The following is a 25,400-nucleotide window of genomic DNA, read 5'->3' as shown; positions in this document are numbered from 1 at the left end:
GTCAACGGCCCGCCCGACTAGTATCACTACTCTGGACGGTTCTGACTTAGAATATGTGGACAACTACAAATACCTAGGTGTCTGGTTAGACTGTAAACTCTCCTTCCAGACTCACATTAAGCATCTCCAATCCAAAATTAAATCGGCTTCCTATTTCGCAACAAAGCCTCCTTCACTCATGCTGCCAAACATACCCTAATAAAACTGACAATCCTACCGATCCTTGACTTCGGCGATGTCATTTACAAAATAGCCTCCAACACTCTATTCAGCAAACTGGATGTAGTCTATCACAATGCCATCCGTTTTGTCACCAATGCCCCATATACTACCCACCACTGCGACCTGTATGCTCTCGTTGGCTGGCCCTCGATACATATTAGTCGCCAAACCCACTGGTAAAGCCCCGCCTTATCTCAGCTCACTGGTCACCATAGCAACACCCGCCTGTAGCACACGCACCAGCAGGTATATTTCACTTGTCATCCCCAAAGCCAACACTTCCTTTGGCAGCCTTTCCTTCCAGTTCTCTGCTGCCAATGACTGGAACGAATTGCAAAAAATCACTGAAGCTGGAGTATTATACCTCCCTTTTTAACTTTAAGCATCAGCTGTCAGAGCAGCTTACTAATCACTTTACCCGTACACAGCCCATCTGTAAATAGCACACCCAACTACCTCATCCCCATAATGTTATTTATACTCTTGCTCTTTCGCATCATCTGCACATTTGTCACTCCAGTGTTAATGCTAAATTGTAATTATTTTGCCACTATGGCCTATTTATTGCCTTACCTCCTTACTCTTCTACATTTGCACACACTGCACATAGATTTTTCTATTGTGTTATTGTGTCACGCCCTGACCTTAGATATTTCTGTTTTTCTATATATTTTGGTTAGGGTCAGGGTGTGACTAGGGTGGATACTTTAGTTTTTGTATGTCTAGGGTTTTTGAATGTCTAGGTTTTTTTGTATGTCTATGTTGGGTAAGTAGGTAGCCATTAGGTAGCCATTTTCCTCATTTGTGTTGTGGGATCTTGTCTATGTTTAGTTGCCTGTTAGCGCTAGTTGTAAAGCTTCACGTTTCGTTTGGTTGGTTGGTTGTTGTTTTGTTCAGTGAGTTTCAGTTTATTAAAATTATGTGGAACTCTAAGCACGCTGCGCCTTGGTCCGTGCTTAGTCCCCTCCTGTACTCTCTGTTCACCCACGATGAGTGGCCGTGTACGACTCCAACACCATTATGAAGTTTGCCAACGACACGACAGTGGTAAGCCTGATCAATAACAACAATGAGATAGTTTATAGGGAGAAGGTCAGAGACCTGGCAGTGTGATACCAGGACAACAACCTCTCCCTCAACGTCAGTAAGACAAAGGAACTGATTGTGAACTAAAGGAAACGGAGGGCCGAGCACACCCCCATCCATATCAACGAGGCTGTAGTGGAGCGGGCAGAGAGCTACAAGTACCTCTGTGCCCACATCACTAAAGATCTATCACGGTCCAGTCACACAAACACAGTCATGAAGAGGGCACAACAACACCTCTTCCCCCTCATGCTTACACTGACACCCCAGCACACACACACTACATAAGCCCACATGCACACACGTTTCTATCCTATCTTTACCTCTGCATTGTTGGAAAATGACCTGTTAGTAAGCATTTCACTGTTAGTCTACACCTGTTGTCCAAGAAACATGCAACAAATAAAATTTGATTTGAAAATGTGATTTATGTACTTGTCATTTGGTTTAGAAAATAATTGTTTGCTCTGATTATATTTGATGTGTAGTTGGTTGACTTTTCTATTTATCAAGCTGAGTCCTCTACTCAAGTTGGCTAACGTTAGCTAGCTTGCTAATAATGTTTTGAGGAGAACAGGCTAGCTCCCTGTAGAATCAAGACGAGGATGGGAAAGAAGATTAGATGTGCAGTTGCTTCATCTGGCTAATGCCCAGATGAGATGAGAGCTAACTGCTACAGGTATAAAAATGTGAGATATCTGAGATTCTGTCTTGATTAGCTAGCTAGATGTCAATGTCAAACCAATGCAAATACAGTGCCTTGCGAAAGTATTCGGCCCCCTTGAACTTTGCGACCTTTTGCCACATTTCAGGCTTCAAACATAAAGATATAAAACTGTATTTTTTTGTGAAGAATCAACAACAAGTGGGACACAATCATGAAGTGGAACGACATTTATTGGATATTTCAAACTTTTTTAACACTTCAAAAACTGAAAAAGTGGGCGTTCAAAATTATTCAGCCCCCTTAAGTTAATACTTTGTAGCGCCACCTTTTGCTGCGATTACAGCTGTAAGTCGCTTGGGGTATGTCTCTATCAGTTTTGCACATCGAGAGACTGACATTTTTTCCCATTCCTCCTTGCAAAACAGCTCGAGCTCAGTGAGGTTGGATGGAGAGCATTTGTGAACAGCAGTTTTCAGTTCTTTCCGCAGATTCTCGATTGGATTCAGGTCTGGACTTTGACTTGGCCATTCTAACACCTGGATATGTTTATTTTTGAACCATTCCATTGTAGATTTTGCTTTATGTTTTGGATCATTGTCTTGTTGGAAGACAAATCTCCGTCCCAGTCTCAGGTCTTTTGCAGACTCCATCAGGTTTTCTTCCAGAATGGTCCTGTATTTGGCTCCATCCATCTTCCCATCAATTTTAACCATCTTCCCTGTCCCTGCTGAAGAAAAGCAGGCCCAAACCATGATGCTGCCACCACCATGTTTGACAGTGGGGATGGTGTGTTCAGCTGTGTTGCTTTTACGCCAAACATAACGTTTTGCATTGTTGCCAAAAAGTTCAATCTTGGTTTCATCTGACCAGAGCACCTTCTTCCACATGTTTGGTGTGTCTCCCAGGTGGCTTGTGGCAAACTTTAAACGACACTTTTTATGGATATCTTTAAGAAATGGCTTTCTTCTTGCCACTCTTCCATAAAGGCCAGATTTGTGCAATATACGACTGATTGTTGTCCTATGGACAGAGTCTCCCACCTCAGCTGTAGATCTCTGCAGTTCATCCAGAGTGATCATGAGCCTCTTGGCTGCATCTCTGATCAGTCTTCTCCTTGTATGAGATGAAAGTTTAGAGGGACGGCCAGGTCTTGGTAGTTTTGCAGTGGTCTGACACTCCTTCCATTTCAATATTATCGCTTGCACAGTGCTCCTTGGGATGTTTAAAGTTTGGGAAATCTTTTTGTATCCAAATCCGGCTTTAAACTTCTTCACAACAGTATCTCGGACCTGCCTGGTGTGTTCCTTGTTCTTCATGATGCTCTCTGCGCTTTTAACGGACCTCTGAGACTATCACAGTGCAGGTGCATTTATACGGAGACTTGATTACACACAGGTGGATTGTATGTATCATCATTAGTCATTTAGGTCAACATTGGATCATTCAGAGATCCTCACTGAACTTCTGGAGAGAGTTTGCTGCACTGAAAGTAAAGGGGCTGAATAATTTTGCACGCCCACTTTTTCAGTTTTTGATTTGTTAAAAAAGTTTGAAATATCCAATAAATGTTGTTCCACTTCATGATTGTGTCCCACTTGTTGTTGATTCTTCACAAAAAAATACAGTTTTATATCTTTATGTTTGAAGCCTGAAATGTGGCAAAAGGTCGCAAAGTTCAAGGGGGCCGAATACTTTCGCAAGGCACTGTACATACATTTTATTGGCTTGCTATATGAGTTGCTTTTCCTGAAAATGTATTTCTGATATAGCTAGCTAGTTGTTGTTGCTCTAGTGCCAGTTAAATGTTACAGCCACAATGTCATGATCATGTTATCATGCATCTGCACACCAGCGAGGATGAGAAAAGCATTCTTTGGCTAGAACAACATCAACTAGCTAGCTATAATAGCAGATAGACATTTTCAGCAAAAGCATGGATAGAGTTAGCTATCTGTAGTAACATTATATTTGAAACCACCACATGCTCATTGTCTGTATCTGTGTTACATTCCACATTATGTTTTAATATATTTGTACTGTTTTGCTATCTGTCTCAAGTTGTACAAATCATCAGCATGAAGAATCCACTGGTCCTGGGAATGGAGCTCTAACAGAGCTTTCTCATGGAAAGGAGAAATGGCATCGTCATCATAAGGCTAGGCAGCCTAGTCTAAAGAGGGAACCTTCATTTCTCCTCAGACCAGTGTCCTCAGTTTTCAACAGCAGCTCTCTCCTAAAATAGCCTACCTCACTGTGGCTACCGGCTAGACATGCTACCGAACACCAGACCAACCAGCAAATATCTTTTATTTTCTCATGCCTAATCATCTGCTGCATTTTTTTCCCCTCAATCTATTTTTAAATGATGTCTGAGATATTAACTGAACCACATGAGGCCAGCCCACGTAACCTTTTCCTTTTCCAACCAGATCCTTTATATGAATATCTCAGTTTTTTTCTCCAAAGAATCCATGATTGCCACGGGATTCTGGGAACCAGAATGGCAGGGATAGGCGGTGCTCTGAGGGAAAACTTGTTCACACATTACACCACATGTCCTCCAAGTCACACGAATATTCAATAGGTGGTTTAGGTTCATAATAAAGCACATGGGGCTGGAGATTTGACCATCTGTGGGTAGGAACCAGATAGACAGGTATTATGATTTAGGTCATGATAAATACATGACAAACTGGGAACATGTTGTTTTGTATCACACCATGTCCTAACAAACATCAATTGTCTATGGGACTCCACTCCACTCCACTCCACTCCACTCCCGTGAATTCACAAGGTTGAACACCAATAATAGCCAACTTAATTTATTCAGCTCTTTGTTACAGTGTGTGTGCATTGTGTAATCTCAGTGTATTCCAGAGGTATCATTATGCATGCCGCTAGTACAGTCGATTTTGAATAATACCTCAAGTGAAAGCAGTCCTTTGTAGTTGATGATGTATTTGCAATAATGTTGTATCTGGGCTGCTGGATGTGTAATAAGATGTTGTGAGAAGAGGAAGATTGGCCTCAGGTGTTAAGGCTGCTTTTGACTAGGATGACCTGTGGTGTAATGTGCGAACGAGTGCACATGGAGCCCTCACAGTCACAGTCACACATCACAGCTGAGAAAACAAATCAAATCAAATCAAAGTTTATTTGTCAAGTGCGCCGAATACAACAGCTGTAGTAGACCTTACAGTGAAATGCTTACTTACAGGCTCTAACCAATGGTGAAAAAAAGTGTATGTGTGTGTGTGTAGGTAAGTAAAGAAACAGTAAAAAGACATTTGAAAAAAGAGTAGCAAGGCTACCTGTCAGGCTTATTGAGGTAGTATGTACATGTGGGTATGGTTAAAGTGACTATATGCATATATGATGAACAGAGTAGCAGTAGCGTAAAAGAGGTGTTGGCGGGCGGTGGGACACAATGCAGACAGCCCGGTTAGCCAATGTGCGGGAGCACTGGTTGGTCGGGCCAATTTAGGTAGTATGTATATGAATGTATTGTTAATGTGACTATGCATATAAGATAAACAGAGAGTAGCAGCAGCGTAAAAGAGGGGTTGGGGGGGTATGCACACAATACAAATAGTCCGGGTAACCATTTGGTTACCTGTTCAGGAGTCTTATGGCTTGGGGGTAAAAACTGTTGAGAAGCATTTTTGTCCTAGACTTGGCACTCCGGTACCGCTTGCCATGTGGTAGTAGAGAGAACAGTCTATGACTGAGGTGGCTGGGGTCTTTGACAATTTTTAGGGCCTTCGTCTGACACAGCCTGGTGTAGAGGTCCTGGAAAGCAGGCAGCTTTGATGTACTGGTGTACTGGGTCGTACGCACTACCCTCTGAAGTGCCTTGCGGTCGGAGGCCGAGCAATTGCCGTACCAGGCAGTGATGCAACCGGTCAGGATGCTCTCAATGTTGCAGCTGTAGAACCTTTTGAGGATCTCAGGACCCATGCCAAATCTTTTTAGTTTCCTAAGGGGGAATAGGCTTTGTCGTGCCCTCTTCACAACTGTCTTGGTGTGTTTGGACCAATCTAGTTTGTTGTTAATGTAGACACCAAGGAATTTGAAGCTCTCAACCTGCTCCACTACAGCCCGTCGATGAGAATGGGGACGTGCTCGGTGCTCCTTTTCCTGTAGTCCACAATCATCTCCTTAGTTTTGGTTACGTTGAGGGATAGGTTGTTATTCTGGCACCACCCAACCAGGTCTCTGATCTCCTCCCTATAGGCTGTCTCGTCGTTGTCAGTGATCAGGCCTACCACTATTGTGTCGTCAGCAAACTTAATGATGGTGTTGGAGCTGTGCCTGGCCATGCAGTCGTGTGTGAACAGGGAGTACAGGAGGGGACTGAGCACGCACCCCTGGGGAGCTCCTGTGTTGAGGATCAGCGTGGCAGACGTGTTGCTACCTACCCTCACCACCTTCTTTGCCAATGTTCCCTAGAGAGAGGTGTCGTGTCTTTGGCATCATTAAAGATGAAGACTGTTATTTTATCAAATCAATTCTCTGTAATTTGTATTATGTGATTTAACTAATCATGTAAATTGAATTAACTAGGAAGTCGGGGCACCATATTCTTTTCCGAATCTAACTTCAGATATTTTAATATCTGATCAATTAGTCTTCTAATTAATTTGTTATTATTTACCTCACATCAGTCTCATCTGAACATCATAAATTGTTGGTTATCTGTACGAACTCTGCCTTTACTATAAATCATCCATACACCAATTGGCTTAATCATTTATTTACTAACTAACTAAATAATCACAGAAATGCATAAACAGTAGATATCGGTTACTAACAATGATAGGGAAGATTCCCTAGTGGGCTAAGCAAAAACAGTTTGGTTATAACACGATAGATTCAGAGAAGATAAGGGGTTTTAGAAGGAATGCTAAGGAACATTGTGTCACGTTCTGACCTTTATTTTCTTTTGTTTTGTCTTTATTTAGTATGGTCAGGGTGTGAGTTGGGGTGGGCAGTCTATGTTTTGTGTTTCTATGTGGGTTTCTGTTTCGGCCTAGTATGGTTCTCAATCAGAGGCAGGTGTCGTTAGTTGTCTCTGATTGAGAATCATACTTAGGTAACCTGGGTTTCACTGTTGGTTTGTGGGTGTTTGTTTCCGCATGAGTGTTTGTCGCCACACGGTACTGTTTCGGGTTTTGTTTTCATCACATCGTTTATTGTTTTGTATTTCAGTGTTCAGTTCGTTTTTAATAAATCGTCATGAACACTTACCACGCTGCATCTTGGTCCGATCCTTACTCCTCTTCAGATGAAGAAGAAATCTTCCGTTACAGAAATACCCACCACAAAAGGACCAAGCGGCGTGGTAATGGGCAGCAGCAGCAGCGAACACAAGACTCCTGGACTTGGAAGGAGATCCTGGCTGGAAGGGATCGCCTCCCATGGGAACAGGTGGAGGCAGCTAGGAGAGTAGAGGCAGCCGGAGAGAGGAGCCAGCGATACGAGGGAACATGGCTGGCAAGGAAGCCCGAGAGGCAGCCCCCAAAAATTATTGGGGGGGGGGGGGGGGGAGTACACAGGGAGTGTGGTGAAGCTAGGTAGGAGACCTGCGCCAACTTCCTGTGCTTACCGGAGAGAGAGAGGGACCGGGAAGGCACCGTGTTATGCAGTGGAGCGCACAGTTTCCCCAGTGTGCGTGCATAGCCCTGTGCGGTACATTCCAGCTCCTCGTATCGGCCGGGCTAGAGTGGGCATCGAGCCAGGTGCCATGAAGCCGGCTTTACGCATCTGGTCTCCAGTGTGTCTCCTCGGGCCGGTGTACATGGCACCAGCCTTAGGCATTGTGTCCCCGGTTCGCCAGCACAGCCCAGTGCGGCCTATTCCATCTTGCCGCACTGGTCGGGCTACGGGGAGCATTCAACCAGGTAAGGTTGGGCAGGCTCGGTGCTCAAGAGCTCCAGTGCGCCTGCACGGTCTGGTCTATCCAGTGCCACCTCGACGCACCAGCCCTCCGGTGGCAGCCCCCCGCACCAGGCTGTCTCTCTCTCTGCCTACAGGGTCTCCCGTCTGTCCTGAGCTGCTAGAGTCTCCCATCTGTCCAGAGCTGCCAGAGTCTCCCGTCTGTCATGAGCTGCTAGAGTCTCCCGTCTGTCCTGAGCTGCTAGAGTCTCCCGTCTGTCCTGAGCTGCTAGAGTCTCCCGTCTGTCCTGAGCTGCTAGAGTCTCCCGTCTGTCCTGAGCTGCTAGAGTCTCCCGTCAGTCCTGAGCTGCTAGAGTCTCCCATCTGTCCTGAGCTGCTAGAGTCTCCCGTCTGTCCTGAGCTGCTAGAGTCTCCCGTCTGTCCGGAATTGCTAGAGCCGCCAGTCTGTCCTGAGCCGTCAGCCAGCCAGGAGCTGCCAGAGCCGCCAGCCAGCCAGGAGCTGCCAGAGCCGCCAGCCAGCCAGGAGCTGCCAGAGCCGCCAGCCAGCCAGGAGCTGCCAGAGCCGCCAGCCAGCCAGGAGCTGCCAGAGCCGCCAGCCAGCCAGGAGCTGCCAGAGCCGTCAGTCAGCCAGGAGCTGCCAGAGCCGTCAGTCAGGCAGGATCTAACAGAGCCGTCAGTCAGCCAGGCAATGCCAGAATCGCCCTTCACTCCGGAGCTGCCGGAGTCTCCCGACTGTCCGGCGCTGCCGGAAGCGTCCTTCATTCCAGCGCTGCCGGAGTCTCCCGCCTGTCCGGCGCTGCCGGTATCCCCCGTCCATTCGGGACCCATGTCTAGGGTCCCCAGTCCAAGGTCGGTGGCGAGGGTCGCCGCTTTAAAGAGGACACGGAGGCGGGCGAAGAGGCGCACTAGAACTATGGTGAAGTGGGGTCCACGTCCTGCGCCAGAACTGCCACCGCGGACAGACGCCCACCCAGACCCTCCCCTATAGTTTCAGGTTTTGCGGACGGAGTTCACACCTTTGGGGTGGGGTGGGGGGGTACTGTCACGTTCTGACCTTTATTTCCTTTGTTTTGTCTTTATTTAGTATGGTCAGGGCGTGAGTTGGGGTGGGCAGTCTATGTTTTGTGTTTCTATGTTTGGTTTCTGTTTCGGCCTAGTATGGTTCTCAATCAGAGGCAGGTGTCATTAGTTGTCTCTGATTGAGAATCATACTTAGGTAGCCTGGGTTTCACTGTTGGTTTGTGGGTGTTTGTTTCCGTGTGAGTGTTTGTCGCCACACGGTACTGTTGCGGTTTTCGTTTTCATCACATCGTTTATTGTTTTGTATTTCAGTGTTCAGTTCGTTTTTAATAAATCGTCATGAACACTTACCACGCTGCATCTTGGTCCGATCCTTACTCCTCTTCAGACGAAGAGGAAATCTGCCGTTACACATTGGTCTTTTATCAGACCAGGGAAGCTATTCTCACATAAATACGTATGTCACTAACGATCACTCGTTTGGAAAAGCAATGCGTTGCATTTATGTGAAGCTGGTTATGTGAGGCTCTGTTTTGTCATGTCCTTTTTGGAATCTTCCGGGTCGTCGTGTGATCACGTGGTCTGAGAGGTTCATCTCACTCTGGAGATTCGTCCACGTCGATCAGTGTTCTTGTACTAGATGTGCTACCTTTCCAGCTGCAGTCTGTTAGGCTGTCATCTAGGACTCACTTCATCTTGGGTGATCAATAGTTCAGAGTTCATACCATTTCATGTGTAGTGCAAGCTCTCACATTTCCTGGCCTGTAGGGTTGAAATTAGAATTAGCCCTTTTTAAACGTGAGGACACGTCCTCCTGTTCTTTGGAACTTAGGTGACTTTGGGTCACGGGGCTTTTATAGAAATGTAGAAAAGGGGTTGGTTCATACAATGCCTTTCCAAACATTGCCTGTTCACTTGGAAGTGGCTCCTGACTTAGTTCAACTTTAAAGGGAAGACGATTTTCTCATTTTAAAAGTTATCATACTACGTCATTTCGCAAATTGTTTCATCTTTACTCATTCATTTTAAACAATAATTAGATGCAAACCTCATAAATGAGGTGCCTGTATAAACAGAGTTAGGGTAATATGGCTGTATTGTCTTTCATGAGGTCACAAACATGAAACAAAACAGACCGGGTCGTAGCTGGTTTCTCCACCGACCGTTTACACATTCTCCAAAATATGGATATTGTTCAGTTCTCAAATTCTGGGATGTAGTAGAAGTGTATTTGTTCTACTGTGAAACTCTCTCCATACTACATGGCCAGTGAGAGTCTCTTTACTGAATGTATGATGTGGGGGTGAATTGCTAGCCAATTCACTGAAAGGGCTAGCGTCATGACAGAGGTCTATTTAAAGTGTTGACTATGCAAATCTCACTCTGGTGTTCTAGGAGGCTAGGAGGGACCTTCCTTTTCAAACTCCAATCAATGATTTCACATGTAGTTTACGAATGGAAGAAAAAAAAGGCTCCCACAATTTTTTGTATTTATTTAACATTTATTTAACTAAGCAAGTCAGTTAAGAACAAATTCTTATTTACAATGACGGCCTACCCAGGCCAATTGTGCACCGCCCTATAGGACTACCAATCACAGCCAGATTCAAACCAGAGACTGCAGTGACGCCAGAGATGCCTTAGACTGCTGCGCCACTCAGGAGCCCCAACAATGAGTTGGATCTATAGAGAGGGTGTAATGTTTCTGGGTCAAGGGTCACTTCTTTCTCATTGAGTTTCTATCAAACCCATTGAGGTTCTCATCAATTAATATGTCACCTGTTCGGAATTTCCAAAAAATAGAAGGGAATCAGTTTTTTTTATTTTATTGCTTGTCTTGTGCAGCGGGTTTCTGAAAGACAGTTTGTTTTAATAAATAGAGACCTTTTGAGGTATCTCCAATTAAAGCTACTACTTGAACTAGCTCGAACATCGCTTTTCTGTCCATATTTAGTTTGATTTCTATTTTATTTCATTTCAGTAAGTGTTTCATAAGATTTGTATCTAGACCAGGGACCCCTCCCAGGCAAACCAGTGACCCAGGGATCCCATCATTTGTTAGCAAAACATGTATATGTCTTGTCTTATCATCAAGTGAATGACAATGGCAAGGAGAAGTAGTCAACATTTTAAAATGAATAGATTTGGTAGATAGTTTTTCATTATTTTGACCTCCCCACATTATAAATGGAAGAGGAAATGTCAACTCTAACATAGCCTACTAGCTAGAAAGGTACCTCCAAACACATTTTAGGTAAGAGCAGCTGTTTACTGATTAAACAAAGGTTAGCCATAATGTTCAAGTCAAGAAAGCTTAACCAGATACTCCAGTGAGTGTAATTGGCTCCAATGAGGGTAATTTGCTCAATATTAGCAGTTAATAAATAAAGTTGACATCATTAGAATTAACATATTCTTCTCTTTTCTAGGTATGCAATTCAAAATGTGTTTTCTGTTGTTGCTAGCTAATGGGGGGGGGGGGGGGGGGGGGACAAACATTGAGGGGAAAAATCCACAAAATAAAACTTTTTTTACAGAACCCCCGCAGACCCCCGGTTTAATAACCCTGATCTAGACTTTATAATGCATGATATATTGAATCTCTGTAGCCTTTATTTAATTGTGAGATAGGAAATATGTTTGGCTACTACTGTGTCATCATGTCACACCCTGATCTGTTTCACCTGTCTTGTGATTGTCTCCACTCCCTCCAGGTGTCGCTTATTATCCCTGGTGTACATATCCCTGTGTTTTCTGTATCTGTGCCAGTTCATCCTGTATGTTTTTCAAGTCAACCAGCGTTTTTCCCGTACTCCTGCTTCTATTCTCTTTTGCTAGTCCTCCCTTTCCTGTTTTCTGGACTTCGTACCAGCCTGCCTGACCATTCTGCCTGCCCTGACCTCGAGTCTGCCTGCCACTCCGTACCAGCCTGCCTGACCATTCTGCCTGCCCTGACCTCGAGTCTGCCTGCCACTCCGTACCAGCCTGCCTGACCATTCTGCCTGCCCTGACCTCGAGTCTGCCTGCCTCTCCGTACCTCCTGGAACTGGTTTTGACCTTTTGCCTGTCCACGACCATTTTCTTGCCTACCACTTTTGTATTGTTAATGGTCTACAGCTTATCAGTCTATAAAACTGTAATCAACTGACTTTTCTCCTAAGACCACTGACCTTAAAGAACCTGTTGGTTGTGAAACCTTATCAATGCTTGTGATTAGCCCCTTTCCCAAATCTCACAATAATCACACTGCCCAGTGGTTTTGGTGATGGTGAAGAACTTACATCAGACAGATTACATCAAAGACAGACTAATGGGGGGACTTATAGCTGTGAATCAACCTGCAGGTATTGATTTCTATGTCGGGGGATCAGCAAACCCTTTACTTTCATTATGTCTTTGCAGATGGAGAAAATAACCATCCCACACATGTTGTAGTATGTTAGTGTGTGTGTGTGTGTGTGTGTGTGTCTACCCGCCTACATGGAGTGTAGCGTCTCATTGGCTGGGAGGTTTATGTGGTTGCTTTATTTTCACTGTGTTATTAACTATGAAGTGTTTTTGATTTCGAACAGAAAGTGATGTAGTTCAAAGAGCCTTTTCCGAACAGAGGTGGGAAGGGAGAGAGGGAAAGCGAGGGAGAGAAACAGCGAGAAACTAAATAAAGACCGATACAAAACTACAGAGCACCTTCACCACTTTCACATTTTCTAAAGCTGTTTAATTTCCTCAGAGTAGCATCACTGTTACAGTCATTAGCGGGCATACAAACAAGGTCAGAATGTGAATCACCGGGGAATAGAAATCACTTCCTGAAGTTTCCAGCAGCCTCCAAAATGGCACACTATTCCCTCTAATCCTGAAGTCGTGGAGTCGTGTAGGAGTAATGTTAGCTACATAGTAATGTAGTAATAGTAATGTTAGCTACATAGGGCTCTGAATAAAAGATGGTGGATGATGTAGGGAATAGGGTGCCAGATTTGCTCTATTATCCTGATGGTTCCTGAGTGGGGACAGACACACAGAACACTGTAGGCATGGGGATGGTCAAAATGACCACATAATAGCTACAATGCTACAGTATCCAACAGAAACTCTGAAAACAAAGTAAGGTACCAGAAGTATGGCCATAGTGACCATTGTGAAGGTTAAGTTCAATGCTACAGTACCTCACAACAACATTTAACAATAAGTGAACTTTACAAGCAAACTTTGACAAACACAATGCTTTATAACTTTTTATAAACACGTATGAGCCCTTATAATGCCTTATTATGATAAATACAGTATAACATGTGATTTGCCTAGGCAGCTTTCATCCAACAGTCTCTGCAGCTGGTATTTAGCCAGGACATGCTTATGATACGTTTTACAATTCTTTATGACTGCATCATGATGCATTATGTCTGTTGGCTTAAAGTAAAGTGTTACCTTTGCTAGCGATGTGGTGAGGACCAGGGTTTGATCTATTAGTGTGTGCAATATAGAATGACAGTGAAGAAACACAGCTGAACAACTCACACCACATCAATTTGTAACCCTGTAACAGACGCACACACGCACACACACACACACACACACACACACACACACACACACACACACACACACACACACACACACACACACACACACACACACACACACACACACACACACACACACACACACACACACACACACACACACACACACACACACACACACACACACACACAGTATTAACAGGAGCTTGTCAACTCATTCTCAGACTGTATCTCCAGCGCCGCAGTTCCCAACTCCCCTACCAGAGGAGCTCCACTCTTCTCTTCCGGGAGACTCTGTCGTAGGTCAGACCTCAAAGTCTGTCTGCCCTCCTCTCCCGTCTCCCCACTCGAAGGTGTGTCTGGCTGGGCAGAGCAGCAGATCAGCCCCCGGAGCTGGATGAGCTGGCGTCTAAAGGAGCGTCTGAAGATGTAGTAGATAAAAGGGTTGTAGGCCGTGGAGCCCTTAGCGAACAGGCAGGGCAGCAGGGAGACCAGCGGGGCCAGACTGGCCTTCCCCTGGAACATATACCAAAAGCTGAGCACCACGTAGGGAGACCAAGCCACGATGAACCCTGAGCTGATCAACACCGCCATCTGGGGAGGAGAGGAGAGGGGGAGGAGAGGGGGAGGAGAGGAGGAGAGGAGAGGAGGAAGCGAGGAGGAGGAGAGGAAGAAGAGAGGATGAGAGGAGAGGAGGAGGAGAGGAGAGGGGAAGGAGAGGAGGAGGAGAGGATGAGGAGAGGATGAGAGGAGAGGAGGAGGAGAGGAGAGGGGAAGGAGAGGAGGAGGTGAGGAGGAGGAGAAGAGAGGGGAAGGAGAGGAGGAGGTGAGGAGGAGGAGAGGAGAGGAGGAGGTGAGGAGGCGAAGAGAGGGGAAGGAGAGGAGGAGGAGGAGAAGAGGGGAAGGAGAGGAGGAGGTGAGGAGGAGGAGAAGAGAGGGGAAGGAGAGGAGGAGGTGAGGAGGAGGAGAAGAGAGGAGGAGGTGAGGAGGAGGAGAAGAGAGGGGAAGGAGAGGGAAGGAAAGGAAAGACATTAATCTATATAGACTATGTTTACAGCCTTGTCAAACATCTTAAGCCTGAGGAAGCCGGATTTGACAGGACTAAAGTATTTCTTAAATATCCACAAAAGGCTTCCACACTTTAGTCACTGTCACTCATGAGCTTTGCTTGAGCCCAATGTCTAAAAGACCCGAAGAGGAATATGTGTAAAACAGAGTTTTACCTGGTTATTATCTTCCAAAACGATGACAATTTATTAGACTTGTTTTGTTAATAATTCATTCCTCGTAACAAACAAACAAGGGAAAAGCTATTTGGGCAGCAGGAATGCCAAATATAGAACAGCTTGTTGCGTTGTGGTCATAGACATAATCCATAGAAGGATGGATTTCTAATTTCTAAATACAACCACTAGAAAAATGTCGTTTGGATAGCAAATGCCTACTGCTGAAAAGAGAAGACTAATCTGTCTGTAGCAGCTAACAATTTTTTCTCAACTTTTGAACGATTCTGAGCAGACAGCACTGTTTTTCAAAGTGTCTTATCTTGAGATAAGCTATTGGCACGAGCGCACCAGCCATCATCAGTGATCTTCATCATTGGGTGAATCATTGCCACTGGAAAGTTTTAGTAGCCTACTGTATAATATGCAGTATATATATTTATCCTAATATTGTACAATCGGTGCGTCTCTTTAATGGCCTGGGCTATTATTTGTATTTAAGACCAGGTCGTTTTTATAGCTTTCAGTTTGTCACTGTCAGATTAGCCCCTTACTTTGGTCATTTGTGTGGTATTAGAAAATATTCCGCTAATGTCTGCTATCATGTCAATGATGTAGAATGTGATGTAAAAGGCACTTTTATTCTTTTGCAGACCTTGCTAACAACATTTCCCCATGTGTGAAATCCTAAAAACGCCTCTGCTCAACTGTATACCACTACGCAAATGTGAATATAGATGCATGGAATGCTTTATTATAAAGCATTATCTTTTAGGGGGACAAAAAGTCTAAATGGGAAATTGTACGTTTTTTGTTGTTGTTTTTTTTCAACAGTAACCTTGTTTTAATGGGATGTAAATGTCCAAACGAATGTGACAACTAGCATTGATGTCCATAAGAATAGTAAACTGTTCTATACACTGGAAGCAGCTCTGCACAACAGTGTTTGTCTTGGAGGCTTGTGTAGCACTGTGTGAGCTATGGACCTGAATATAAACTATCTACAGATGTCACAGGTTCAATTTATCATAAACAAACACTTCCTAGAGATAAGCCATTGTTTGCATTGGTGACAGAAACAATTCCCATCTCAAATCACATGTAGCTTGGTAATGACATCTAGGAGCAACAGAAGTGGTCCTGTGTGGCTCAGTTGGTAGAACATGGAGCTTGCAACGTCAGGGTTGTGGGTACAATTCCCACGGGGGACCAGTATGAAAATGTATGCACTCACTACTGTAAGTTCCTCTGGGTAAGAGTGTCTGCTAAATTAGCAAAATTAAAAGAAAATGTAAGGAGGGAGGCAGTTTTACAATAACAAGGCCATTATCTTCACTGAACAGTGCAATCTGTTGTTGTAGATATGATGGTCAGCCTGTTTGGACATCACTGCATGTGCGATAGAACTGTTATGCGGAGGGGAACCCATAAGCAGACTGGGATGAAGTAACCAAGGTATTTATTGAAACACAGGGGAAGATGGAGTGCAGGCCAGGGGAAGCTCAGGTGGGTTGCAGGAAACCAGGTGAGGAGGCTGAGATTGGAGGGACAGGGTAAGCAGGTCCGGAGGAGAATCCAAGGGAGTAGTAGAGTGGGGAATCCAGGACAGAGTAGCAGGATGATGAGACGTGGAACTGGAGACTAGAGTCAGAGTGGATGGAACTGTAGCGGAGAGGAAACCAGCCGCAGCAGGGGCAGACAGAGCGGCCTTCTGGTCAGGCTCCGTAGACGTGCACATTGCCCACTGCTCCCGAGTATACTACTCGCCAATGTCCAGTCTCTTGACAACAAGGTAGACGAAATTCGAGCAAGGGTTGGCTTCCGGAGATACATCAGAGATTGTCACGGAAACATGGCTCTCTCGGGATATGTTGTCAGAATCGGTTCAACCACTGGGATTCTCCATGCATCGCGCTGACAGAGATAAACACCTCTCTGGGAAAAGGATGGGCGGGGGTGAATGCTTCATGATTAACAACTCATGGTGTAATCATAACAACATACCGTAACTCAAGTCCTTCTGCTCACCCGACCTAGAATTACATACAATCAAATGCAGACCATTTTACCTATAGAGAGAATTCTCGTCAGTTATAGTCACAGCTGTGTACATTCCCCCTCAAGCAGACACCAAGACAGCCCTCAAGAAACTTTACTGGACTCTATGTAAACTGGAAACCATATATCATGAGGCTGCCTTTATTGTAGCTGGGGATTTTAACAAAGCAAATTTGAGAACAAGGTTCCCTAAATTCTATCAGCATGTTGATTGTACTACAACCAAGGGTAATACACTACTCTATCTTCCGAGATGCATACAAAGCCCTCCCCCGCCCTCCCTTCGGCAAATCCGACCACGACGCCATCTTGCTCCTACGTCTTATAGGCAGAAACTCAAACAGGAATGCTGTTCTGACCAATCGGAAGCCAAGTTTCAAGATTGTTTTGATCACGCCGACTGGAATATGTTTCTGGTCAGCCTCATAGAACAACATCGACTTATACACTGACTCAGTGAGTGAGTTTATAAAGAAGTGCATTGGAGATATTGTACCCACTGTGACTATTAACACCTACTCTAACCAGAAACCGTGGATGGATGGCGGCATTCGCGCAAAATTGAAAGTGCAAACCATCGCATTTAACCATCGAGAGAGGTCTGGGAATATGGCTGAATATAAAGAGTGTAGTTATTAACTCCGCAAGGCAATCAAACAAGCAAATTGCCTGTACAAGGACAAGGTGGAGTCGCAATTCAACGGCTCAGACAAGAGACGTATGTGGCAGGGTCTACAGGAGATCACGGACTAAAAAATGAAAAACAGCCAAGTCATGGACACCAACGTCACGCTTCCAGACAAACTAAACACCTTCTTTGTCCGCTTTGAGGATAATACAATGCGACCATTGAGGTCAGCTAACAAGGACTTTGCTCACGTCTCCGTGGCTGACGTGAGCAAAACATAATAACGTGTTAACCCTCGCAAGACTGCAGGCCCAGGCGGCATCCCTAGCCTTGCCCTCAGATTATACGCAGACCAGCTGGCTGGTGTGTTTACGGACATATTCAATCACTCCCTATCCCAGTCAGTTGTCCCATGCTTCAAGGTGGCTACCATTGTTCCTGTACCCAAGAAGGCAAAGATAACTGAACTAAATGACTTCCGCCCCGTAGCACTCACTTCTGTCATCATGAAGTGCTTTGAGAGACTAGTCAAGGATCATATCACCTCCACCTTACGGGCCACCCTAGACCCACTTTGTATACCAACCCAACAGGTCCACAGACGATGCAATTGCCATCACACTGCACACTGCCCTATCCCATCTGGACAAAAGGTATGCCTATGTAAGAATGCTATTCATTAACTACAGCTCAGCATTCAACACCATAGTACCCTCCAAGCTCATCATCAAGCTGGAGGCCCTGGGACTCAACCCCGCCTTCTGCAATTGGGTCCTGGACTTTCTGACGGGCCGCACCCAGGTGATGAAGGTAGAAAACAACATCTCCACTTCAGTGACCCTCAACACTGGGGCCCCACCAGGGTGTGTGCTCAGCCCCCTCCTGTACTCCCTGTTCAGCCACGACTGCATGGCCATGAAACGCCTACAACTCAATCATCAAGTTTGCAGACGACACAACAGTAGTAATTTGTCATTTTGTAATTTTTATTAGGATCCCCATTAGCTAACGCTGTAATGCTAGCTAATCGTCCTGGGGTCCTACACCAATTAACAAGACATTAAATACAACCACAATCAAGACTTCACAAACATTCAACAAGTAGACAATACAGATAATTAAAATACCTGGCAGGAAACACATTAAACATTCAGTTGATGCTTTCTATTTCCTGTCCAGTCATATGGTCTATCGCATTAGGTGTTCTTTTATGGATTTAGGTGGATTTACTTTTTGCCTGAGAAATATGGATTTGTAAAGAGTTCCATTCAGCTATGGCTCTATATAAAACTGTAGATTTAAGGCGATTTGTCCTTGGCTTGGGTTGTCTTAGCTGCCCTGAATTTGCCTGTCTGGTTTGTTGGTTATGCGTGTTGCTAGTATGTACTAACTGGACTGAAAAATACTGTGTTTTTTAAATTTTTTTAAATATAACATTCCTAAAGAAAATCAGAAGACTGGATAGTAATTTGTTTTTAACGTGAAGCCATGAGAGATTCTGGTGCATTTGGATAATATTCATACGGTTAGAGCAATGAACAGATAATCTACCAGCCCTGTTCTGAGCTTTTTTTATATCTTTCTTTGCTGCAGATGACCATATAACCAGACAGTACTCTAAGTGTGATAGGACCAGGGATTGACCATATAACCAGACAGTACTCTAAGTGTGACAGGACCAGGGATTGACCATATAACTGGACAGTACTCTAAGTGTGATAGGACCAGGGATTGACCATATAACTGGACAGTACTCTAAGTGTGATAGGACCAGGGATTGACCATATAACTGGACAGTACTCTAAGTGTGATAGAACCAGGGATTGACCATATAACTGGACAGTACTCTAAGTGTGATAGGACCAGGGATTAACCATATAACCAGACAGTACTCGAAGTGTGATAGGACCAAGGATGGAATCACCTGATTCAGTGTGCTAGATATTACATACTCTGAACACTTTCTTGTAACAGCAATTCCCTCACCCATCTCAATAAACACTATTATCTATGTGTTCTGACCATGATAAAGCTGAGTCCAACATGATGCCTAGTAGTTTCGTTTTTTTCACTTGCTCTACATGCGTTCTATTCATTGACAAATTCAATTGGGGATCTTCAGCAAGCATATATCTTCAACCAAATACAATACATTTAGTTTTAGAAATGCTCAACACCAATTTGTTCATATCAACCCACTCAGACACCTTTATTAGTTCACTGCTCAGTACATTCTGATGCTGCGCTATACTTTGTAGAGTCATCAGCATACATGACCACTCTTGCTTTGTTCATTACTGAAGGTAAATCATTAGTAAAGATAGACTAGAGTCGTGGGCCTAGGCAACTTCCTCGAGGAACACCACAGTGTATATCTTTACTGTTTGAAAAGCTACCATTAAAGAACACTTTTTGCCTTCTCCTGGATAGATAGCTTTCCATCCAGGATAGAGCTGCAGATTTAAAACCATAACATTTGAGTTTACCTAGTAAGAGTTCATGATCAAATGCATCAAAAGCAGCACTGAAATCTAGCAACACTGTACTAACTAACTTCCTGTCGTCCATACTCTTTAACCAATCATCTTGTAGAATGCCCTTCTTTGTACGCATGCTGGAAACCTGTTATCAGACCTCTACATGAGAAATAATCCTTGATTTGTACAGACACAATTTTTCCAATAATTTACTTAACACAGTCAGCAAGCTTATAGGATGACTATAAGGACCAGTGAAATAATGTTTTTTATCCTTAGGTAATGGAATAACCTTGGACTCTTTCCAGACTTCTGGGCACACCACATACATCAAACTTATTAAAACTATGAGAGATTAGGGTAGATATTTGGTTAGCATTAACTGTAAGCAATTTGGCGTCAAGACGATTTATACCAGGTGACTTGTTATCCAAAAGAGACAATAGCATCCTTTCTACCTCTTCCCTTTCTACTTGGTGAAATTCAAACATGCTTTGCATTTCCTTCATGATACAATATTTTAGTGTATATGACATGGAGCCATCAGTTATAATCATAGCATTCCTCAATTTGTCCACTTTGCCTGTAAAGTATTCATTAAAGTAGCTTGTGATGTATTGTGGTTTGGTAATAAAAATGCCATCCGATTCAACAAAAAAGGCGGACATGTTCAAATTCCTACCCATAGTAGTGTTCAACGTTCTCCACAGCTTTTTCCTATCACCCTTTGCTTCATCAGTTTTGTGCTGATAGAATCACTTCTTCCTTTCTTTGTTTAGCTTGGTCTCAAGATGTATTCATTTACAATCATTTTGCTTACCAAACAAAGTGCCAGATTTATCTGCTACTTTTTTGGCATCATAACGTTGAATCATTACATTTCTCAGCTCATCATCAATCCATGGGGCACCGTTTGACCTCACATTGCATTTTCTCAAAGGGGCATGCTTATCAGCTATACTGATAAATCATTTCATAAACAAACTTAGTGACATTTCAGGATCACCTTTACTACACACTTCTAACCATTGCACATTCTTAATCTCATCCACGAACGAGTCCTGATTGAACCCTCTGTAGGACCTTCGATAGATTACTTTAGGGCCAGCCTTTGGTACTTTAGTTTACCTAGTGAGTGAGTCCTGATTGAACCCTCTGTAGGACCTTCGATAGATTACTTTAGGGCCAGCCTTTGGTACTTTAGTTTTCCTAGTGAGTGAGTCCTGATTGAACCCTCTATAGGACCTTCGATAGATTACTTTAGGGCCAGCCTTTGGTACTTTAGTTTTCCTAGTGAGTGAGTCCTGATTGAACCCTCTGTAGGACCTTCGATAGATTACTTTAGGGCCAGCCTTTGGTACTTTAGTTTTCCTAGTGAGTGAGTCCTGATTGAACCCTCTATAGGACCTTCGATAGATTACCTTAGGGCCAGCCTTTGGTATTTTAGTTTTCCTAGTGAGTGAGTCCTGATTGAACCCCCTGTAGGACCTTCGATAGATTACCTTAGGGCCAGCCTTTGGTACTTTAGTTTTCCTAGTGAGTGAGTCCTGATTGAACCCGTGGTGATTTCATTCTGCATCGAGGAACAGTTTCTGGAAAGCGTATCCTGTGTGGTCTTCAATACATCCACATCCTTATGTGTGAACTGTAGGCTTATTTTAATGTCTTGTACATCTTTAGTCAGGTCGTCCAGCCGTTTGTTGGTAGACTCCATGATCATTTGTATGAAGCTTTTCCTGCTGAAGGATAATTTCCTTATATAAAACGTTCTGCTTCTCCAAGAGTTCACATACCTGCCCAGCAGAGATGTGATCCTTGTTTTTTTTCAGAGGCATGATAGTAATGATAACAGGACGAGCCCGCTATTCACTTCGTGAAATGAGAGACGCCGGTAGTAGAACACTCTGGTAATTGGTGGTCCTAAAACCGAGAAAAATAGAAGTGCGGCCCTAGCCACAAGGGCTAACCACTTAGCGTGCTTGGTATCTGGCAGATAGTAGTGGGCTTGATTACCAACAATGACGAGACAGCCAACAGGGAGGAGGTGAGGGCCTTCAGGAAACAGTCGAGGGAGCACCCCCCATCCACATTGAAGGGACAGCAGTGGAGAAGGTGGAAAGTCTGTCTGCGTGGTCCACCCACGCAGACAGTGTGGTGAAGAAGGCGCAACAGCACCTCTTCAATCTCATGAGGCTGAAGAAATTTGGCTTGTCACCCAAAACTCTGAAAAACTTTTACAAGTGACCAATCAAGAGCATCCTGTCAGGCTGTAACACAGCCTGGTAGGGCAACTGCACCGCCCTCAACCGCTAGACTCTCCAGAGGGTAGTGCGATCTGCACAACGCATCACCAGGGGCAAGCTACCTGCCCTCCATGACACCTACAGCACCAGATGTCACAGCAAGGCCAAAAAGTTCATCAAGGACATCAACCACTTGAGCCACTGCCTGTTTACACCACTATCCTCCAGAAGGCGAGGTCAGTACAGATGCATCAAAGCTGGGACCAATAGACTGAAAAACAACTTCTATCTCAATGCCATCAGACTACTAAACAGCAATCACTAACTCAGAGAGGCTGCTGCCTACATTGAGACCCAATCACTGGCCACTTTAATAAATGGATCACTAGTCACTTTAAACAATGCCACTTTAATCATGTTTACATATCTTAAATTACTCATATCACATGTATATACTGTATTTTACACCATCTATTGCACCTTGCCTATGCATCTCGGGCATCACTCATCCATATACTTATATGTACATATTCTCATTCACCCCTTTAGATTTGTGTGTATTAGGTAGTTGTTGGGGAATTGTTAGATTACTTGTTAGACATTACTGCACTGTCAGAACTTGAAGCACAAGCATTTTGCAATTCTCGCATTAGCATCTGCTAACCATGTGTATGTGACCAATAAAATGTGATTTGATTTGATTTGGGTTCAAGTCTGGACTCTGGCTGGGCCACTCAAGGACCTTCAGAGACTTGTCCCGAAGCCACTCCTGCATTGGCTTGGCTGTGAGCTTAGGGTCATTGTTCTGTTGGAAGGTGAACTTTCGCCCCAGTCTGAGGTCCTGAGCACTCTGAAGCAGGTTTTCATCTAGGCTCTCTCTGTACTTTGCTCCGTTCATCTTTCCCTCGATTCTGGCTAGTCTCGCAGTCCCTGCCGCTGAAAAACATCCCCACAGCATGATGCTCCCACCACCATGCGTCACCATAGGGATGGTGCCAGGTTTCCTCTAGACGTGACGCTTGGCATTCAGGCCAAAGAGTTCAATCTTGATTTCAAATCAAATCAAATCAAATTGTCACATGTGCCGAATACAACAGGTGTAGACTTTACAGTGAAATGCTTAATTACAAGCCCTTAACCAACAATGCAGTTTTAAGAAAATACATAAAAAAGGTAAGAAATAAAAATAAATAATTAAAGAGCAGCAGTAAAATAACAATAGCGAGGCCATATACAGGGGGTACCGGTACAGAGTCCATGTGTGGGGGTACCGGTTAGTCAAGGTAATTGAGGTAATATGTACATGTAGGTAGAGTTATTAAAGTGACTATGCATAGATAATCACAGAGAGTAGCAGCAGTGTAGAATAGGGGGCGGGTGGTGGCAATGCAAATAGTCTGGGTTAGATGCAAATAGTAATTTGATTAGATTTTCAGGAGTCTTAAAGCTTGGGGGTAGAAGCTGGTCAGAAGCCTCTTGGACCGATACTTGGCGCTCCGGTACCGCTTGCCATGCAGCACCAGAGAGAACAGTCTATGACAAGTGTGGCTGGAGTCTCTGACCATTTTTAGGGCCTTCCTCTGACACCGCCTGGTATAGAGGTCCTGGATGGCAGGACATTATGTGGTATTGTGTGTAGATTGCTGAGGATTTTCTTTTTTTAATCCAATTTAGAATAAGGCTGTAACTTAACCTTAATGAAGAAAAAGTTGAGGTTTAAGTACTTTCCAAATGCACTGTACCACACACACACACACACACACACACACACACACACACACACACACACACACACACACAAACTTTCACACTCTCCCTATATGCTGCTGCTACTCTGTTTATTATATATCCTGATTGCCTAGTCTCTTTTACCCGTACCTCCCTGTACATACTGTATTACCTCAATACCTCAATTACCTCGTGCCACTGCACATTGACTTGGTACCGTTAATCCTTGTATATAGCCTCATTATTATTTTATTGTGTTACTATTTCCTTATTTATTTAGCAAATATTTTTCACATTTTTATTACCACGCTGCCGAACGCTCCTCTCCTCCGTTTTATCAACAAAACAAAAACAAATGCTGATTCCAGCTCTAAAGAAACATCGGTAAATGGTTAATAAACAGTCAACAGATAAACCTTGCATACTCACCAGAGTGACTTTCCTCTCGATGTGTCCGTAGTTGAAGTTTCCATTCTGGATGGACTGGTATGCCTTGTGGAGTTTCCAGGCTATGCCGGAATAGGAGAAGAGGATGACGAGGCAGGGGATGAAGGTACAGAAGATAGACAGAGACATGATGAAGGTAGAGTGGTTCAGGGAGTCTTGGTAGCTTGCCCAGTCCACGGAGCAGGCCACTCCGAAGGGCTCCGGTCCGTAGCCGCCCCAGCCCAAGAGAGGAAACACAGCCCACAGCCCAGAGTACAGCCAGATCAAACTGATCACCATGGTGATGGTCCGACGCTGGAACTTGTTGCCTGGTGGAGAGGTAGAGTATAAGCCTAACACTAGCCCTAACCCTTACTCCGAGCCTAATCCTAGACAAAAACTAATTTTAACCCGAGCCAGATAACATTGATCACCGTCATGACAGTGTCATGCTGGAACTTACTACCTGTACTAGAGGTGGAGAGGAGTGTACAGGTGAGGAAAGCTATAGCCCTGTAACGATAGGCTCCCTTATCCTTAAAGGAAAGATTCACCCATTTTGAATGCTATATTGTTTTTGTTAAACTCAGAGTGATGTTCTTTCAATTCCCTGGGTCATGTCATGTTTGCATGTGTATCTGAGGTATTGCCATTCAAGCATGCAGAAAATTGACTGGTAGGATGTAGCATTGCGATAAAGCCGCTCTCACTACACTCTACACTAATGTCTATCATACATGTCAGATTTTAATACCGGCCGATGTCATAACGCGGGAGAGTTTCTTCTCTCAAATGAGCCATTGATCATATTTTTGCGATATTCCTACCTCATGAAATGTGTAATTTAACAGAGGGTCTACCACATTTCTTCTATTTGTCTGCCTCTTCAATCCAGGTTGCATTGCAAGGTGCCGTTGCGAATGTCAGACTCCACTGCAAAACACATCAATCTGCAGGTTGAACATGGTGAGATTGTAGACTACTAAATTGATAGCGCAGTGTGTTTTGGTGATTTTACAACTAACTAGCTATATGCCGATATTAACTTTGGTATTATTGTATGTAGGTACATTTGCTAGCTAGCTAGCCAACCAGCCAATAGAGAGAACATTGCACTGTGGGTTTTGAAGTCGATTTGAGCTGCAACAGATTTCCACAATGAATTCCTAATCTTGCTACCAATCTTATTATTAACAACAAAATG

General features: G+C 44.1%; 1 protein-coding gene across 1 annotated transcript in view; it reads right to left on the bottom strand.

Annotated features, from left to right (window-relative positions):
- Positions 1-13,608: 13,608 nt before the first annotated feature.
- The window catches only part of LOC118964415 (opsin-5-like), a 64,303-nt gene continuing 52,511 nt past the window's right edge, over positions 13,609-25,400 (bottom strand). Inside the window, exons 3-4 of the mRNA XM_036975467.1 lie at positions 24,200-24,525; positions 13,609-14,007 (exon numbers count right to left, since the gene is read on the bottom strand). Of these exons, the coding sequence (XP_036831362.1) occupies positions 13,609-14,007; positions 24,200-24,525 (725 nt within the window). The remainder of the gene's footprint in view (positions 14,008-24,199; positions 24,526-25,400) is intronic.

Source organism: Oncorhynchus mykiss, chromosome 4, assembly GCF_013265735.2.
Source record: "Oncorhynchus mykiss isolate Arlee chromosome 4, USDA_OmykA_1.1, whole genome shotgun sequence".
Taxonomy (NCBI): Eukaryota; Metazoa; Chordata; class Actinopteri; order Salmoniformes; family Salmonidae; genus Oncorhynchus; species Oncorhynchus mykiss.
The sequence above is the reverse complement of the archived record's forward strand: the minus strand, read 5'-3'. Positions and strand labels throughout refer to the sequence as shown.